This window comes from Geotrypetes seraphini, chromosome 1, assembly GCF_902459505.1.
Source record: "Geotrypetes seraphini chromosome 1, aGeoSer1.1, whole genome shotgun sequence".
Taxonomy (NCBI): domain Eukaryota; kingdom Metazoa; phylum Chordata; class Amphibia; order Gymnophiona; family Dermophiidae; genus Geotrypetes; species Geotrypetes seraphini.
This window is the reverse complement of record NC_047084.1, coordinates 341,153,419-341,173,911: the sequence shown is the minus strand read 5'-3', so window position 1 is coordinate 341,173,911 and position 20,493 is coordinate 341,153,419. Positions and strand designations below refer to the sequence as shown.

General features: G+C 43.0%; 1 protein-coding gene across 7 annotated transcripts in view; it reads right to left on the bottom strand.

Moving 5' to 3' along the window:
- SLC4A4 (solute carrier family 4 member 4) overlaps positions 1–20,493 on the bottom strand; it is a 534,858-nt gene that overhangs the window by 153,940 nt on the left and 360,425 nt on the right. For all 7 annotated transcript variants that reach the window (XM_033961203.1, XM_033961239.1, XM_033961185.1 and 4 more), the window contains one exon: positions 19,677–19,834. In XM_033961203.1, coding sequence (XP_033817094.1) covers positions 19,677–19,834 — 158 coding nt within the window. The remainder of the gene's footprint in view (positions 1–19,676; positions 19,835–20,493) is intronic.

The following is a 20,493-nucleotide window of genomic DNA, read 5'->3' as shown; positions in this document are numbered from 1 at the left end:
TTTGGAAGGGGGGCCCAGATCTGGTGTACATAACATAACTTTATTCTTCTATACCACCATAATCAATTAACTTCTTGGTGGTTTACAAGGAAGAAGACTGTACAATCAGTGAATTACAAATAGTTGAAATACAACAATTTTCTTAAATATACTCAATATCAGATTATCATGACAACAAAATCCACAATTTAAGAAATAAATTTATCAAACAATGCTGACTTAATAATGTGTGTGCCCTAATGTCATCATAACATAACATAACTTTATTTTTGTATACCGCCATAATCAAAAGAATTCCAGGCGGTTTACACAAGAGAGAAAAACTGGACAATCAGCAAAGTACAATATTAAGATGAAAATACAACATATTAACTAAAAAGACAATAAAAATTTAAGTAAAAGCGGTAAAATTATTATATTAGGAATAAAAACATCAAATTAAGAGATAAATTTATCAAATAATACTGTCTTAATTTCTTTTCGGAAGGTGCCATAAGATAACATGGCTCCGCTAATATAGTTACCAAACCAGGACTGTTGTTTACTTGCTTGAAATGCAAGCATCCTGTCTAAAAAAGACCTAACTTTACAGCCTAAAATCTTCAGGTATGCAAATAACTTATAATTCCTGGGTACCCTCACGGGATTATATAGCACGAAATGAAACAACAGGTAGGTAGGGGCCAATCCCCAAACCAACTTAAAACAAAGACATGCAAATTTGAACATTGCTCGTGCTTCCACTGGCAACCAGTGTAATAATCGATAATAGGGGCTGATATATTCGCTTTTCTTCAGCCCAAATATCAGGCGAACAGCCGTATTCTCAATTTTCTTACACCTTTCTTTGGTGTGCCCAAGTAAACAATATTACAGTAGTCCAATATAGACAGTACCAATGCTTGCACCAGCAATCTAAAAGATAAAGGGTCAAAATATTTTTTGATGGTCTTTAATTTCCATAGCGCGAAAAAGCACTTTTTCACCACTAAATTCGTATGTTCTACCAAAGTTAGGTGGGAGTCTAAAGTGACTCCTAATATTTTTAAAGATTTTAAAATTGGGTAATCATGCCCATTAAGGTGAAGTGATGTCCTAGTTATTTTGTCATTTGGACTAGCTAAAAACAATTTTGTCTTTTCTGTATTCAATTTAAATTTAAAATTGGTTGTCCATTGCTCTATTTCAGTCATGATATGAGAAATGTGTTCTAAAATTTTGTTTGTTATGTTATTCAGGGGAATTAAAATGGAAATATCATCTGCATATATATAAAAGTTTAAATTCAACTTCTGCAATAGGTGTCCTAAAGATGAGACATAAATGTTAAAACGCGTGGGCGACAACAGGGAGCCCTGAGGTACCCCAGATGGATTGCTCAAAGAATGAGAGTATTTTCCATCACATACCACTCGATAAGATCTCTTTGCCAAGAAACCCTGAAACCAGTTCCAGGCTCTTCCCAAGAGCCCCATTGCATCCAAACAGTGTAGCATTATTTCATGATCAACCAAATCAAAAGCACTGCTAAGATCCAGTTGCAAAATTAAAGCGCTGGTGCCTGTGCTAAAAAAACCCCATAAAAATGACTTAAGATTGAAGCTAAAACTGTCTCGGTACTAAAGCCTTTTTTAAATCCTGACTGGTGTTTTATTAAGAATGTTAAATTTTTCCAGGTAGTTCACCAGTTCTAAATTAACCAGTCCCTCCAAGAGTTTAGTAAATAAAGGGATGCTTGCTATAGGTCTATAAATTTTAAAGCAATTGATACCTTTTGATCTTTTGGGATAGGTGTAATCAAAATGTGTCCCATTTCTTCACTAAATATCCCTCTGGTTAGAACAATAGTTAGCCAGTTATGTTTGAATCATTTTTATTAAACAGAATTTGCAGAACAACAGGCACAGCAAATGTTTTTCAAAACATACCAGAAATCCAATCCCCACCCACCCAACCAATCCCCCCACCCTCCCACCCCCCCCCCCCCCCCCCCCCCACCCAGGCAGCAGCGGTGTAATCAAAAACAAATAGAACTAAGGAATTCAAACAGTCCAAAGTTGGGATTGAACATAAGCAGTAAAAGTCAAACTAAATAGGTGCCAGCATTGAATATAGAGACGTCCAGGTTTGGACGACAAATCCAGTATCTCACGGCGTTCCAACAGCATTTGTTGTAGCATTAAGGCTCTCCATTGTGAGATAGTAGGGGGTTGAGGCGAGAGCCATTGTAATAATATACATTTCCGTCCCAGGAGCACCGATTTTCGGACAAAGGCTGCACAGCCTGGTATGGGCGGATGAAATCTAATCTGTAGAGTAAAGAGAAAACTGGGGTGTAGTCTCCAAGAGCAATTCCAGAGCCGTGCCACCCAAGTCACCACCTGTACCCAAAAAGAAGATATCATGGGGCAGGACCAGAACATGTGTCCAAACGAGGCCAGAGGACAGGCGCATTTACCACAACTATGTCCCACACTAAGTCCCATGGTATGTGTCCTTTTCGGTGTATAGAAGGCTCGGAGGAGGAACTTATAATTCCGATCTCTCTCAACAGCAGAGATGGTAGCAGTCTTACCAGCGCGCAAGCCCTTTCGGAGTACATCAGCCGATATCGGTAGTTGAAGATCCATCGTCCATTTCCGTGCCAAAGAAGAAAAGTCCAATTCACCAGCACGCCCCTGTAACCACTTATGATAGAAACAAAGTGGCACAGACTCTTGTGCTGTAAGAGAAAGTGCTTCTTGAAAGTTGTCCTGAACCTCCTCACAGAGCCCCGCTGGAGACAAAGCGTGCAAGTAATGTTGAAGCTGCCGGTAGGCCAACCAATCCGTGGATAAGAGGCGATATTTCTCTTGTAGGTCGCCAAAGGATAATGGAGAACCAGTAGGCTGAATGGCCTGAAACACATAAGTTAGGCCGGCACGTGACCAACGTCGAATCACTGGAGAGTCCAGACCAGGTAGAAAGTCCCCATTACCCACTATGGGCAAATAAGGTGTAATGTGCGAAGTAATCCCAAGTGTCTTACAGAACAATTTCCAGGCTTTACGCATTGCAGGGAGAAGTGGGTGAGATAGCAACTGGGGCACAGCTGGCAACCTAGATGTATGGAGGAGATAGCTAAAATGGAAGGGCTGAAAAAAGAAACATTCAATCACAGGCAATGAGAAATCAGTAGTATTACAAAACCAATCGTGTATGTGACGTAGCTGACAAGCCAGATTTAGTCTAGCTACACATAATAATCCTAACCCCCCTTTAGTGAGCGGCAACGTTAGTTTGGTCAAGGCTATCCTCGCTCGTTTACCCTGCCACAAGAATTGTGATAAATGAGATCTATGGAGCGCTAAGTGTTTTGTAGACAGCATGACTGGTAACATTTGTAGTATATATGTCCATTGAGGTAGCACCATCATGTTATAAAGGGCTATACGGCCGGACAGTGAAAGGGGGAGTTGCCGCCAACCCTGCAAGGTGTTAGAGGATTTACGAAGTAAGGGCAAGACATTAGCAATGTATAGGTTATTTAGATTCCTGGGAATAATCACACCTAAGTATGTCAGGGAAGAGGAGGCCCACTGCAAAGGAAATGCACCCGGCCAAGTCTGTTGTACCTCCAATTGTGTAGGGAGAGCTATAGATTTCTGCCTATTTAATTCCAGGCCCGAATAGAGGTGAAATTCATCTAATATCTCCAACGCTCGTGGTAAGGAAGTATGCGGGTCCCCCAGTGCAAGTAAGAGGTCATCCGCGAAGGCCAGCACTCGCAATTGGGACTCACCTTCTGAAAGACCTGTGAGGACATCATCTCTGAGAATGGTACGCAACAATGGGTCTAAGTATAATAGAAATAATAGGGGAGATAATGGACATCCCTGTCGGGTCCCCCTACCTATCTCAAACGGTGAGGAACGTATCCCGTTGACCAACACCGAGGCCGTCGGACTAGTATATAGAGCTTGGAGGCAGGACATAAATCCAGGAGGGAGCCCTACATAGTGAAGGACCTGGAACAGATAATGCCAATGAACCTTATCAAAGGCCTTAGCTGCATCAAGGCCAGCTAACAAACCTGGGCGGTGTTCCAGTTGCGCACGAGAATAAGCTAAAAGTATACGGCGAACATTAACCGTAGATTGTCGGCCTCTAACAAAACCCACTTGTTCAGGTACAATAATGGAGGGCAAAATATGGGCTAGGCGGTCCGCCAATATTCGAGCCAGTATTTTGACATCCACATTCAATAGTGAGATAGGGCGATAGGAATCCATACTGTCCGGAGGTTTAGAGGGCTTTGGGATTAATGTAATCAGAGCTACATTACAGTGTCTAGGGAAAGCCCCACTATCCTGAATAGAAACATAATAATTTAAAAGAGAGGTGCTTATAACCGGGGACAAAATTTTGTAAAATTCAGGGGAAAATCCATCCGGACCTGGTGCAGTACAAGATTTTAAATTGTTTATGGCCTGGGTCACTTCAAGGGCATGAAGCGGACGATCTAACTTAGATATCTGAGCAGCTGTCAGGCGAGGTAACCCCGCATCTGCAAGATAGTCATATACATCAGGACCTGCGTAGGGGCCAGGGGACGCATAGAATTGTTCAAAATATTTCTGGAAACCCTCCGAGATATCACCTGGAGCAGTTAAAAATTTACCAGATCCATCCCGTATTGTGGGGACATAACGAGATCCCTTCCAACTCTTAGTTATGGAAGCCAATAACTTCCCAGCTTTATTACCATGTTTGTAAAAGCGAAATTTACGGTAAAACAGGAGTTTTTTGGTACGTTCATGGATTAACGCATTTAAGGTCGTGAGCACCGCCCTATATTCTTCATGATTGGCGTCAGAGGGGTCCCGCAATAAGGCTTGTTTCAGCACTGTTAACTGTCTTTCTAGGTGTACTATGCGACATGCTATTCGACGGGTTCTAGTCGCAACATATGCAATAATATCTCCACGTAATACCGCCTTAGCCGCATCCCAAAACAAAGTTGGCTGGCGGATATGTTGGGCATTATGTGTGCAGTAGGTCTCCCACTTTTCCAGCAAATATGAGGTGAAGTGTGTATCAGTATGTAGGTAAGAGGGAAAACGCCAACCTGGCCCAGGACCTGTAGGACCCCCCAATGTCACATCAAGCCAAATCATATTATGATCAGATATTTCTAGGGGACCTATTGTGGCCTCAGTGACTTTAGGAAACAACGCCTCTGAAAGTAGTATGTAGTCAATTCTGGAAAAGGAGCCATGTGCTCTGGATTGATGTGTATAATCCCGTTCGGTCGGGTGGAGCAATCTCCAGGGATCCACCAACCCCAGAGTTCGACACAGGTATGGAATGCCCCTGGCCTGGCTCCCCCCCTTCCCACCGGCCAACCCTGAGCGATCCATAGCCGAATTATGTACTTGATTCATATCTCCCACCAATATTAAAGGGCCATCCTGATCCTGCACACAAATATTCACCAAATTCTGGAAAAATGCATGCTGATAGTTATTCGGACCATAGCCCACCAATAATCGAAATGCCCCACTAGGCCCCTCCACTTTCACTAGTAAATACCTGCCCAAGGGGTCGCGTCGTAGGACCCGTATGACCCCTAAAAAGCCCTTACGAAATAATATGGCCACCCCAGCTTTTTTCCCCGGGGAGGAGGCAAAGAATATCTCTCCAACCCAGCCCCTCCGAAGTTTCAAGTGTTCACTATCAGTCAGCCTGGTCTCCTGTAAGCAAGCTATATCTGCAGAGTGATGTTTCAGTTGATTCAATATTTTAGTACGTTTAACAGGTGAAGATATCCCCGACATATTCCAAGAAAGTATGCGTAATTTCCGATCACCCATAATATAGGAGAGGGTGCCTGGAAAGACATCTATTCCCACTATAACTATACGTCCCAGGGCGCCCAGCCTCACCCCGAGGACCATCACTCCACCCCCAATCAGTCCCTCTATTGATCAGTATGTGCACCGTGTAAACAGAAAAAATAGAACTGTAAGTAAAAGTATACCACACCGCTGCTGCCCCAAAACAATTCCCAACCCCCACAACCCTGTGAACACACCCAAAACCTCCCATTTAGGAGATCTAGAGTCACAGAAAATGACCTCCCCGGGACAGCCCCGACAAAAAAAAAAAATTGTTAGCCCCAAAGATAACCATCTTGAAGCGTGCAGTCTTCAAGTGTAATGTAGCCCAAGTAACCATGTCAGCCACAACTCGCAGCTATATCCATCATGCATGTCACTCGGTCGGGACCGCTAGCTGTTTGATGTAGTCGTCTGCGGCCTCCGGGGTCTGGAATGATTTCCAAATGCCATTACATTGAATCTTCAGATGAGCCGGGTAAGTAAATTGGAAACGCTGCTTCAAATCCACTAGGCGGGAGCACAGAGGATAATATGGTCTCCGCCGTTCCTGCAGGGCCACAGAAAAATCCTGGCTAATGCGGACCGGATTACCATCAAATTTCAGAGTGTCTTTCATCAGTCTATATTGTCGCAGCAATTCAATCTTGTGCTGGTAATTCAGAAGTTTTAGGATCACCACACGCGGGCGCGCCTCCAGGCCAGGTCTAAGGCCTATACGATGGGCCCGCTCAATGTGCAAGGGACCCATCGAAGGGCGCAGGTCAAATTCCGCCTTAAACCAGCTCTCCAATTGTTCCGGCAGTGAGCGGTCCGGCAACGTCTCGGGGATGCCCATCAGACGCAGGTTAGAGCGACGAGACCTGTTTTCCAGGTCATCGAGTTTGTCTGCCTGAGCTCTCACCTGCGCCTGCAGCGTGCCAATATCAGAGTCCCGTGTGGTAGTGGAGTCTTCGAGGTCTGACACCCTCCTTTCAAGCTCCGTCGTGCGGGCTGCAGCTGTGGCAAGCAGAGTTTCAATATTGGTGATCTGGGCAGCAAGCGTCTCCATTTGGGGCCCCAAGACCTGTTCTAGAGCAGATTTAATGTCTCTCAGGGCCGATTCAGTCAGGCCAGAGACCGCCGTCGCGGGGCTCGCCGCCATTTTAGGGTCCACGAGTCTGGCACGTTCCTTGTCTTTTTTTGCTATTTTCGGCGGCATAGAGTCGGGCGACCTGGCGAGATACCGGTCCATGCAACGGCGATACGCGTCGGGTACTGTACAGGCAGCGTTTAAGTTCGGGCGAGTGGTAAGTCAGGCACGAGTGTACAGGGCTGCCCCGGAGCGAACGAGGAGACGTCCTCACTCGCTCATATCATCACGTCATAGTTAGCCAGTTAAATAAATCCTTTTTTAAATCAAGTGTTGCTTCTCTCATGAGTTTTGAGGGGCATTCGTCTAGCAAGCAATTTGATTTAGTATATTTGTTGAACAACTTTAGAAATTGGTACCAGTTTGGGAACTGAAAGAGGTCCCAAGACATATCCACTCTGGACACCTTCTCCTAGATTCCAAATTGAAATTCAATATCAAGATCATCTGTGGTCGGAGGTATTGTTGCTCTCAAATCAAGAATTTTATTGTTAAAAAATTCAGCAAGGATTTCAGATGATGGAGTCTGGACCCTGGGGGGAGCATGTTTCTTCTTTTTCCTTTTCTCGCAGGAATGGCTAGTCTGGTCCTGTTTTGGGCTTTCCCTGCTCAGGGGGTCTCTTCTGGACTCCTGTGCGCTGCCTAGACAGTCTTGCAAACCCCTCCTCCAAGCTTGGGGGGGGGGAGGATGGAGATTTCTGGGATCTCTGGGGTATGTGTTTGGGTATAACTGACATGTGACTTTGTATTGTTTTGCCTTGTTCTAGCGGATTATACACTACTGTTTGATGCTTTTATATTTTGCTGTTTTCTTATGATACCGCCTTTTTTCAGTCAATCTAAAGGCATCATGGCAAATATGTTGCCTTTATAAAATAGGTGCTACATATGCAGGTATTCATCTCAACAGCTGAGGTGCCGTTATTACTTTGTACTATTTATGGAGCTTGCTAATCCCTAGTTTACACGTGTATGCATGTTACCACAATTCAACTATGTGATTTATTTTATCACTTCCAATACTTATAGCATTTGATCACAATCATTTTGAGTAGGGAGGTTCACAAATGTAAAATCTCAAATGCAAGGATCCTTTCAGAACACTCACTAGCCAAGTATGCTCCTGGATTCTGGACCATACCAACTTGGTGTAAGCAGGAGGTATATATAACAATTTGTTACAGCTTCCCTTGCTGGGATGTCTGCAGTGGTTCTGCCTGATCATATATAGGCAATTGAAAAAATATAAAAACTGCCAAAAGTAGAAAAGTAACAACACAGAAAACGATTGGCAAAACCCTTTTCAAGCTCCTCGAAGAACCAATACTGGCTCTAGCCTGTATGAATTAGTAATGAGACACCTCAGTACTGGCACAAGTTAGTCAAATTTATAACTTTTACAGCCCCAAGCAAGGAACTTATGGGTGACCAGCCCCGTACATCATTCGGTCTCCATAATAATAAATAGTGTCTAAGAATATCTTTGAATAAACGCTCAGCAAAAGGTTTTAAGAGGGGAGTGAAGGGCCAATATGATGACTCAAAAAACCCTTTCCCACAATCAAATATTTTCAAAAGTGCTTCAGTGCTCAAAATGTAAAAAAATGTATAGAAAAAATCATGTAGGGAAAAAAAAAAATCACAGTTCATTCACAAAACTTATTTGAGTCCCAGCACCCAGAACTCCTGACATTCAGTGGATCTAGGTATACCCCTAGATTGCCATGGAGTGTTTGACCATTTAAATTTAGGGGAATGGCTCTGATCATGTGAGAGGAGAATGTTAAATTTGATTTAGCCATGTATTTTTTTGGGAGAATTTTAAGTTAAGTGGCATGTATGAATGTCTGACATACTGTTTTGTTTGTTGGGGCACGGTATAATTGCCTTAGTAGATCTGTTATTCATTGGTCAGTGAAGTTGGTTTATGTTAGTTGTCCTGGTCACGTGATGGAATGTTCCCTTATTTTCATCTAAAGTCAATGCTCATTAGCATCATAACGTCTGTGAGTAAAATGGATGGCCAGCGTTTGGCTTGTATATATGAGAGATCACACTGGAGCAGTAACATTCATGCTGTATCATCTTGTTCTTGGTATGTTTGTAACAGCTCTTAGGGGGTAGCTTGAGAGTGAGCAAGATAGAAGTTATATTATATTAGCAATGAATAGGCATTTGATTTAAGGATGAGTCATTATTTAATAGTACTGTATGTGTATGTGGTGGATGGTGTAATGAGAATGAGTGGAGTTTTATTTTTTGCACAGATAGCACATATTACCCCTTCTGAAAATGCCGTTCTGGCAAAACTCAGGTCTGGAGAGAGTGCGATGGGAGAGAACAGAGCCCTGGAATCCCAATGAAGACAGCTTATCAAACAGTAGGTGGTGATCAACAGTGTCAAAAGCGGCAGAAAGATTGAGAAGATAAGGATAGAGTAGAGGCCTTTGAATCTTGCCAGAAAAGGTCATTAAGACTTTAGCAAAGGCAGTTTCAGTGGAATGCAGTGGGCGCTGGAAATGTAGGCCTTCAAAATCCTAGCCTATACTGTATTTCTGGCGCCTATGTTTGACATGGCTGCAATTCTGCAACCAGGACTGGTTTTGAAGGCGCTGGCACCAGTTGAACAATCTGGCCCTAAGTGTGTTAGCATGCGCAAATGCATTAATGTGTGCTAACCTCTAAAGATGCCCTCTCATATTCCTATGAGTATCTTTAGCAGTTAGCTTGCACTAACGCATTTGCACACACTAATATTCTTAGCGCCCTTTGATGAATTCCCCCCTAAGTGCATCTATGTTATCTACAATGCTATTAATGCATGGTAAGTATATTGTCTGTGTATTAATAATATTGAGATATGCTGAGCATACCCACAACAATTATTGCAGAGGCTTTGCAGGTGTTTGTTGTTGTTAGGTGCCATTGATTTGTTGAATTGCAGATCTAAAAAGAAATTGGTTTTGTGCTAGTCCAGTAAGGTCCTCCAGTATCATCCCCATAGTTGTTTTCAACGTGTCCAGCCATCTGACTGCAGATAAACCTCTTCGCCTAGTTTCTTCAATCATCCCAAACATGATGTCCTCCTCCAGTGATCTCTCTCTTCTGATGGTATGACCAAAATAAGACAGTCGTAACTTCATCATTTGGACTTCGAGTGGCATAGCCAGAATTGATTTGTTAGTTCTTCTGGTGGTCCATGACACACCTAAAATCCTTCTCCAGCACCACAGCTCAAATGAGTCAATCTTCTTTCTGTCTTGTTTCCGTAGTGTCCAGCTTTCATATTTGTAACTGACCACTGAGAAAATGAGTGCGTGAACAAGTCTGAGCTTTGATTGGAATTTTACCTCCATGCCTTTGAATATTTTATTGAGAGCTTCATTAAAGAACAACCAAGTGCTATTCTGTGGAGTATTTCCTCCCTGCTAGTTGCTTCTTTGTTTACAAAAGAGCCCAGGAGATTGAAATCCTTTACAACTTCTATTCTATCACCTTCAAGCTCAAAATCTTCTTCATTTTCCGTGTTCATATTCTTCATCTTGTTTATGTTCAGTTCTAATCTCATGTTGACTTTCAGCTTTGACTTTTCTCAGTAGATACAGCATGTCTTCTTTCCTTTTGTATCCTATTGTATCGATAATTATTTGTATGTATACATTGTACGTTTATTTGTCTAAAATTGTTTTATTTTTGTCTGCCAATTTTAAATTGTCATACGCATTGAAGTATACGCATTGCGTATACAACAAACTTAATAAACTTGAAACTTAATAACTGAAACTTTACTGTTGGTGATAAGCGTTGTATCATCTGCATAGCGCAGGTTGCTTATATTTCAGCCACCAACTCTGAAATTGACACTCTCTTCTTCCAAATTTGCTTTTCTGACGATGTCTCCTTTTCCTCGACCTTTTCTGAAACCAGCCTGAACTTCGAATAGTTCTTGCTCAACATATGATTGGAGTCTTCGTTGTATTATTTTCAGTTGGTTTGTAAATGGTACATTGACTTGATGCACCTCTGGGGCTTGTGCACATCTGAGTACTGTAGCTGAAAGGTTTCAGGTTTCAGGTTTAATAATAATTTTATTGATTCAAGTTTCAAGTTTATTCATATTATTTGATTGAACGCTTTTCCAAATTACAAAGCGTTGTACAAAAGGTAAAAATATGATTTTAGAGAAATCACATATGCATAATACATTAACCAGACCTACATGGGTAATTGCCTTTTAAAACCACGGGAAACAATAGGAAAGAGGGGAGGAAATACAATTTTAAAGAAAAAGTACATAAAAGGGAAGTACATAAGGAGGGTAGGAAGAAAAGGATTGCTGGCGGAAGTGGGGTCGAATAAGAAAGCTATTAGAAATCTTGATTTGGAGATGGCTGAAATCGTAAGGTATTACCTCTTGAATGGACATTGTATTTTCAGTTAAAGCCTTCTTTAAAAAGAAGGCACTTTAAGCTACTCTTAAATTTCTGCAAATCTTGTTCGAGTCTTATATATAAAGGAAGAGAATTCCAAGTCATTGGAGCAGTTACAGAAAAAATAGAAGCACGGCGTGTTCCGATAATTTTCAAGGAAGGAACATTAAGGGTAAACTGTGAAGTAGATCTAAGAACTCTCGATGAGCTCTGTGGAATCAAAAGCCTATCTATAAATGCCGGAGTGTTGGTCTGTATAGTCTTGAAGACTAGAAGAGCTATTTTATATGTAATCCTATATGTTATTGGCAACCAGTGAGCTTTTTGCAGTAATAGTGTGACATGGTCAAATTTTTTTGAGCCTGAAATTATCTTTATTAATGTGTTTTGTATAAGTTGAAGACGCCTTATGTCTTTTAAATATACCCCTTTTAATAAAGAATTGCAATAATCTAATTTAGATATTACTAGGGAATGAACTAGTGTATTAAGGGAGAATTTATCAAGGAGGGGGACTAGTGATCGTATCACCCTCAACTTATAGAAGCAATTTTTGACCAATGCACTGATATGCGGACGAAACGTGAGTTTATTATCTGTTAGCACACCCAAAATTTTTGTGTTGTTAGTTTGTTTGAGTGGTTTGTTATCGATTAAGACTGGGGTAATAAGTTGTATCCCTTCTTTTCCTGAGAAGAGCACAGTAGTGGTTTTGTTGATGCTTAGGGATAGCTTATTGACATTTAGCCAGTCATGGATTTTGGCTAGCTTTTGGTTAATGTTGGAAATGTCGTGTGAACTGATGGGATCAATTGTGTGCAGAAGTTGGAAATCATCTGCATAAGCATATACTGTGAACCCGATGGATTGACAAAGGGTTAAAAGAGGAGCCAAGTAGATGTTAAACAGTAAAGGAGACAATATATAACCTTGCGGGACTCCGTAGTTGGTTTGATAAGGTTCTGAAAAATAATTTTTGAAGTGCACTGTTGAGAATCTATCTGTGAAATACGATCGAAACCATTCAAGAACTTGATCATTTATACCGATGGAGGAGAGTCGCTGAAGTAGTAAATGATGGTCAATTGTATCAAATGCTGCTGCTAGATCTAGGGAGATGAGTATGACAGATTTATGTTGGTCCAAGTAATAGTGAATAGATGTAACGAGACCTAACAGGGAATGCTCTGTTGAATGATTTTTACAAAATCCTGATTGGTTAGGATGCAAAACCCGAGTTTTGTAAATGAAATCTGACAATTGCTGAAATACTACTTTTTCTGTTAGTTTTGCTAAAAAAGGAAGATTGGCTATTGGACGATAATTTGAACTATCGTTGAGACTGATTTTTGAATCCTTAATAATCGGAAGGAGAACAGAGTGTTTCCATTCAGCTGGGAGAGATGCAGTAGACAAACTTTTGTGTATAATTTGGAGAATAACTGGTCCAAATATTGAAAAATAACGTTTAAGAAGAAAAGGTGGAAAGGATTCAGTTTTGGAACCTTTAAGTTTTATAGATTGAAATAAATGTTCTAATTCTTTTAAAGATGGAAGAATAAACTTAGAACATGTGGCTTTTAATGACATATGCCTTTTTTGATCTTCGTCTTTGGTATCCGAGATGGCACTGGCTGAGGATATGTCAAAACTATACTTGTCTGGACAAGTAGAAACTTTGTTAATTATACTTGATCTTATTGATGTAATTTTAGTTTGAAAGAAGCTTGCTAGACAGTTGACAGAGGGAGTATCTTCTGTTGAAATATCTGGTTTGTGTTTGAAAATCGTTAATTGCTTTAGGATTTTGAAAAGAGATGAGGAATTCTTGGTTTTGGAGATTTTTTTAGTGTAGTATTGTTTCTTTGTTTTATTAATCATTTGACGGTAATATTGAGAGTGTTGTTTATAGTTGTCCAAATTATTTTGTGAGGATTTGGAGCGCCATTTGCGTTCAGCTGAATGCAACTGTTGTTTTAATAAAGCGAGAGAAGAATTGTACCAAGGATTTTTTTGCTTTTTAGGGGAAATTGTTTGGGTTATTATTGGAGCTATTTTATCTAGAAGAATTGACAAGTATTGTTCCAGATAGCTAATTGTTCGTTTATTGTTACAGAGTTAAATTTATCTAAATTGATCAATGGTACTGTAATAAGAGAATCATCAATATTTTGGAAATCTCTTACCTTGATAACTTTGGGTAACCTAGGGGAATCATGGAGGGGGTGTAGTTCAAAGATTGTTTGAATAAGACTATGGTCAGACCAGGGAACTTTGAGTATATCAGGTTCTGAGAACTTTGAAAGTAATTCACAAGGGGCAAAAATCATGTCTAGGGTATGACCTTTTATATGTGTTATGCCGGTTTTTAATGGTGCAAAGTTGAAATCGTTAGCATGAATTAGAAAATCGGAAGTATATGGATTAGATATATCATCGAAATGAAGATTGAAATCTCCCAAAAGGAGTGGAAATGGTGAAGTCGTAAAAAAATCTGAAATGATTGCTAATAGCTGATTAAAACTGATTCAGAAAAACTGAGAGGAGACAGATTCATAACGAATGCAAGGAAGTTCTTCTTCACTCAGAGGGTGGTGGACACCTGGAACGCGCTTCCCGGAGAGGTGATAAGACAGAGTACAATTCTGGGGTTCAAAAAGGGACTGGATGACTTCCTGGAAGCGAAGGGGATTACAGGGTACAGATAGAGTTACCTTACAGGACATTGAGCGAATAGGGTATGGATATTTTAGGTTAGGTAGGGAACACTTCCAGGGCATGGACCTGGGGGGCCACCGCGGGAGCGGACTGCCGGGCACGATGGACCCCTGGTCTGACCCAGCAGAGGCAATGCTTATGTTCTTAAATGTAGACTGGTTACCGTATTTTCACGTAGATAACGCGCACCCGTGTACAACGCGCACACGGGTATAGCGCGCGAAAAACACAAATCTATGTACAGAAATTTTTATATATCGCGCACACCCGTATACCGCGCATGCTGCCCGACTCTCCCGTCGCCGCCCGACTCTCCTTTCGCCTGCCCTGACTCTCCTCTGGCCACCCCGACTCTCCTTTCGCCCACCCCGACTCTCCTCTCCCCCTTGAAGTCCTGTCCCCACCCTGAAAGCCTGATGCCCCCCCGACGTCTGATTCCCCCCCCCGCAGGACCGCTCGCACCCCCACTGCGAAGGACCGCTCGCACGCACCCGCACCCCGAAGGACCGCTCGCACGCACTCCCACCCGCACCCCCACCATGAAGGACCACTCGCACCCCCACAGGCTCCCGACCCCCCCCATCATGTAGAAGCTCCTTCCGGTGTCCTGCTGCTTCCTCTTGGCGGTCCCGACTCCCCGACACGATCGGGGCAAGAGGGAGCTCAAGCCCTCTTACCCCAGCCAACCACGGCACCCCCGACACGATCGGGGTAAGAGGGAGCTCAAGCCCTCTTGCCCCAGCCAACCGCGGCACCCCCGACACGATCGGGGCAAGAGGGAGCTCAAGCCCTCTTGCCCCAGCCAACCGCGGCACACCCGACACGATCGGGGCAAGAGGGAGCTCAAGCCCTCTTGCCCCAGCCAACCGCGGCACCCCCGACACGATTGGGGCAAGAGGGAGCTCAAGCCCTCTTGCCCCCCCGACTCCCCAACTCCCCGACAATATCGGGCCAGGAGGGAGCCCAAGTCCTCCTGGCCCTGGCGACCCCCCCCCCGCTAGTTGTTCGGGCCAGGAGGGAGCCCAAACCCTCCTGGCCACGCGACCCCCTACCCCCACCCCGCAATACATTACGGGCAGGAGGGATCCCAGGCCCTCCTGCCCTCGACGCAAACCCCCCTCCCAATGACCGCCCCCCCCAAGAACCTCCGACCGCCCCCCAGCCGACCCGCGACCCCCCTGGCCGACCCCCACGACACCCCCACCCCCTTCCCCGTATCTTTGTGTAGTTGGCCGGACAGACGGGAGCCAAACCCGCCTGTCCGGCAGGCAGCCAACGACGGAATGAGACCGGATTGGCCCATCCGTCCCAAAGCTCCGCCTACTGGTGGGGCTTAAGGCGCCTGGGCCAATCAGAATAGGCCCGGGAGCCTTAGGTCCCTCCTGGGGGTGGGGCCTTGGGCACATGGTCGGGTTGGGCCCATGTGCCTCAGGCCCCGCCCCCAGGTGGGACCTAAGGCTCCCGGGCCTATTCTGATTGGCTCAGGCGCCTTAGGCCCCACTAGTAGGCGGAGCTTTGGGACGGATGGGCCAATCCGGCCTCATTCCGTCGTTGGCTGCCTGCCGGACAGGCGAGTTTGACTCCCGTCTGTCCGGCCAACTACACAAAGGTACGGGGAAGGGGGGTGGGGGTGTCGTGGGGGTCGGCCAGGCGGGTCGCGGGTCGGCTGGGGGGGGCGGTCGGAGGTTCTTGGGGGGGCGGTCGTTGGGGGAGGGGGGTTTGTGTCGAGGGCAGGAGGGCCTGGGATCCCTCCTGCCCGTAATGTAGTGCGGGGTGGGGGTAGGGGGTCGCCGTGGCCAGGAGGGTTTGTGCTCCCTCCTGGCCCGAACAACTAGCGGGGGGGGGGGGCGCCAGGGCCAGGAGGACTTGGGCTCCCTCCTGGCCCGATATTGTCGGTGAGTTGGGGAGTCGGCGGGACAAGAGGGCTTGGGCTCCCTTTTGCCCCGATCGTGTCGGGGAGTCGGGGGGGCAAGAGGGCTTGAGCTCCCTCTTACCCCGATCGTGTCGGGTGTGCCGCGGTTGGCTGGAGCAAGAGGGCTTGAGCTCCCTCTTGCCCCGATCGTGTCGGGTGTCGGGACCGCCAAGAGGAAGCAGCAGGACACTGGAAAGGAGCTTCTACATGATGGGGGGGGTCGGGAGGCTGTGGGGGTGCGGGTGCGGGTGGGAGTGCATGCGAGCGGTCCTTCGGGGTGGGGGTGCATGCGAGCGGTCCTTCGGGGTGGGGGTGCGAGCGGTCCTGCGGGGGGTGAATCGGACGTCGGGGGGGGAACTATGTAAAAAACATTTTGTACAACGTGCTCACGCGTATAACGTGCGAGGGTATGCGCGGTACGTAAAAACCACGTATAACGCGCGCGTTATATGCAAGAAAATACGGTAATTGGGGGTGGATTATATAATAAAAGTAATTTAATATTTGGGTTTGTATTAATTTTTAATTGAATATATTCAATGGAACTTACTGCATGGGTAATTTCAACTACTAGAGATAAATTTGATTTGTAAATAATGGCGAGACCACCTTCCTTCTTTCCAGAGCGATGGTTAAAACAAAATTTGTAGCCTGGAGGGCTAGCATAAGAAAGATAGGCTTCATCGTCATCTGAGAGCCAGGTTTCTACAATGCAGAGAAGGTCTATTGATTGATTAGTTATAAGGTCTTTAATAATATGGTGTTTGGTTCGTAGAGATCTAACATTGATCTAGCCTATTTTTAAAAGATTAGGTAGTAATAGGGCAGTGGTCTTTGGTGGGAAAAAACTGGACGACTGAAGAGAGTTATCAGGGGATAATTTGATCAGGTTTGTGGGGTTAAAACTGGATGTGGGGACTGCAGGGAAAGGTCTATGGCCCCATAAAACAGGGATCTGAGCTGAATTAGATTCCATTGGAAGGTTATTGATAAATAAACTAACAATTACTAAATAAATGTAAGATTTAAATTGAATCTTTCCAAAGACGGATAGTGAGTTTATGTTAAAGAAGAAAGGTAATAAATAATGGGAAATGAAGGTTTTAAGTAACTCACAAAGTTGCCCACAAAGGAGCGCATTAAGGAGCAGGACCTGCTCCTTATTCGCGCTCCTTTGGCGTGCGCCGCAAGAGGGGAAGTAGATATCGGCATGTACCAGCTGATGAGGAGGTGTGTCCAGCGGGCTGCCGCTTTGCGGCGGCGATTCAAAATGGAGGGGAAGGACTGAAGAAACCAAACACAATAAAATAATACATTAATCGGATCACAACAAATAAAATCAGGTAATTGATAAAATAACATATAAGTTAGCAGCAGAGGATGGTCAGTAAAACCATTAAAATAGTTAAAAAGGCAACATAGATAAAACTAGCTAAAACAGATAAAAGAAAGAATTAACTTACAGGAAATCAAGTAATGTGAAAGCTTTCTCTTGTTTTAAAAGTGTTCTCTAGAACCAACAGTGGAGCGGTGGATTTTAACGTTATTAATTAAGTGCCTAAAGCCTTAAAAAAAAAACTTGTGAGACAAACTAAAGTCCTTGTGTTTAATCAGAATTCTAAGCGATGTACATATCAGTAAAATTACAAAATTTAGGGAACAATACAACAAATGACAAAAACTAAGTCTTGCAAGACTAATTATAAACTAACATTACAAACCCATTAAAACACAAGGAGAGGTAGGGAAAGGAAATACAAATTGTTTGATAGTAAGTAAGACATTCAAGGAAAAAACAAAAGGAAAGGAAAGATCAAATATACTTCAGAAAAGCTATAAAGTGCAGTTAAAATAAGGCCACTAGACTGGCTTATTAATTATCGAATGCATCCTTAAAAGAAAGCTTTTTAATTTGCTCTTAAATCTATCCAAGTTGCGTTCTTCCCTTAAATAAATAGGGAGTGAGTTCCATGTTTGAGGGGCTGTGACAGAAAAAATGAATTGCCGCATTGTATTAATAATTTTAAGTGAGGGAATCATCAGTAAATGTTGCTAAAAGCTATGAAGTCAGTAGTTTCACTACCAGCAGGGCCTCCCAAAGTGGACAAGTTTCAGTGGAAATATCAGACTAACGATGTATCACCCATCTGGGCAGCAGCACATGGGCAGTGTTGGAGGCGGAGTATCGTGTTTGATGCAACAACAGCGACATCCTTGATTTTATACTGCGCAGGTGGCCTGGTATACTTCTTCTGTATTCTGCCAAGAAAACGTGATGATGAGACATAAATAATTGCTGGAAGATGTCCCCTAGGTCAGAAGGCACTCAACATACTACTAGGGAAGATATGACCATCTCCCAGAGTATGCCCAGTGTTTATGAAGCTGACGGATCAAAGCCGCCAGGACATCCTGATGCTAATGTTGCTGGTCAGAAAAAGGAGATCTGAAGCTGTAAAGATATTCTCAACCTAGGAACATAGAACGTACGAAGCATGAATCAAGGAAAACTGGAAATTGTTAAAGATCAAATAGAAAAAAATAAAATCGATTTGATAGGGATCAGTGAGCTCAAATGGACAGGACAGGGCCATTTTCAATCAAACGAGCATTGGATCTGCTACTCTGGTCACAAAACACACAGGAAAAATGGTGTGGCATTTATCCTCAATAATAAGCTTTCAAAGACGTTACTATAATACGTTATCAATGATAAGAGTTATGTCAATCCGTCTGCAAGAAAAGCCAATCAATGTCACCTTGGTCCAAGTATATGCTCCAATGACAAACGCAGAAGATGAGGATGAAGAATTGTTCTATGAACAACTTCAAAATGTAATAGATCAAATGCCGAAACAAGATCTACTGATTATTATGGGGAACTTCATTGCAAAAGTAGGAAGTACATCTGAAGATGCAGTAGTTGGAAAGCATGGCATAGGAGAAAGAAATGAAGCTGGTGATAACTTAGTACAGTTTTGCAAAACAAATCAACTGTCAATCATGAATATACTTTGCAGGTTCCAGATATTAATTGTTGCCATCAACAGACAGCAGCTCAAATTTTTACTACACTTTAGCAAAAGGTCCCCTAAGACTTGGAAATAAAATGCAAAGTTAGTGCTCAGAAATAAAGAATGTATGCAATCAAATTCCTATTAGAGAGAATGCATCCCTTGAGGGGTTCATCTAGACTAGCAGTGCTCAAACCAATACTCGCTCCCTCTTTCCCAGCCAACTGGATTTTCAGGGTACCCTAAATGAATAGGCACAAGATATATTTGAATGAACTGTCTCCAGTGCTCAACAATTACATTGAGGGGAGAGAGCAGGGACTCTGGTTTAAGTACCACCAAGCTAGGCAGACCTTTTATGAGTACACATCCCAAATTACCAAATCTGTTTGGTAAGTCTAGAGTTCACTTTAGGACATGGTCCTAATTATGGAAACATTTCTTAACCTGCTGCATATAAACTCCTGCTTATTTCAGTTTAGGTCTCACAACCTGATCATGGCACAGGCTACATTAACCTCACTGCTCATTTTATAAGCTGATCCATCCAATCAATGAAGTTAAGCAAACGTCCAGTCAAGACAATTTTCTTACCGTGTAGGTACAGGAACTTCTGTCAAAGAACCTAACATAACAGCTTGCTGCAGTCGAACAAAACCAATAAAAGGGTTTTCCAAGAAGTCTACCTCCCCAACGAGGACATTAGAGGCTTCTGCATCTCGGGGCAATTTCTTCATAAATTTGTTCTTCAGCTGAAAGAGGGAATTAATGCAATTATCTTACTAGACAGATCAGTATTAGACTGAATGAATTTCATCATTGTTTGCATCTTAATATGCTTTCTACTTATCTACCACATATACATCACCACCTTTCTCATTACATTATTGGTGTCATCAGATAAGTAGAAATGCAACATACTGTGCATCAGAGCAGAATGCAATAGCTACATACTTTACCTACAAAGTATCAGTGGCTACATATATATATTAAAATTAAATATATTAAAAATAAATAAATATATGTGTACATCTGATTGCAGGTCGCCTTCTTCGCCTGCTTCCTTCAATTTTACCAAAATGTATTTATATCTTTGTAGTTTTAAAAATACAGAATTTAATATAATCAGGAATTTTTGTGAGATTTTTCTGACTAATGATATTATTTGGTCTAGTTTAGCTAGATTATTTTAGCATTCAATAGACATATGTCTCTGAAGACTTTTCTACCCACTTAACAAAAAACTTTTATACATATATTTTCATGACTGTAGTGGGACTAGGTTTTCTTTATTTGATTTACAAGATGCTAGGAATTATTAGAAAAGGGATGATAAACAAGATTAAGAATATTATAATCCCTTTGTTGCGCTCCATTGTGTAACCTCACCTTCAGTATTGCATTCAATTTT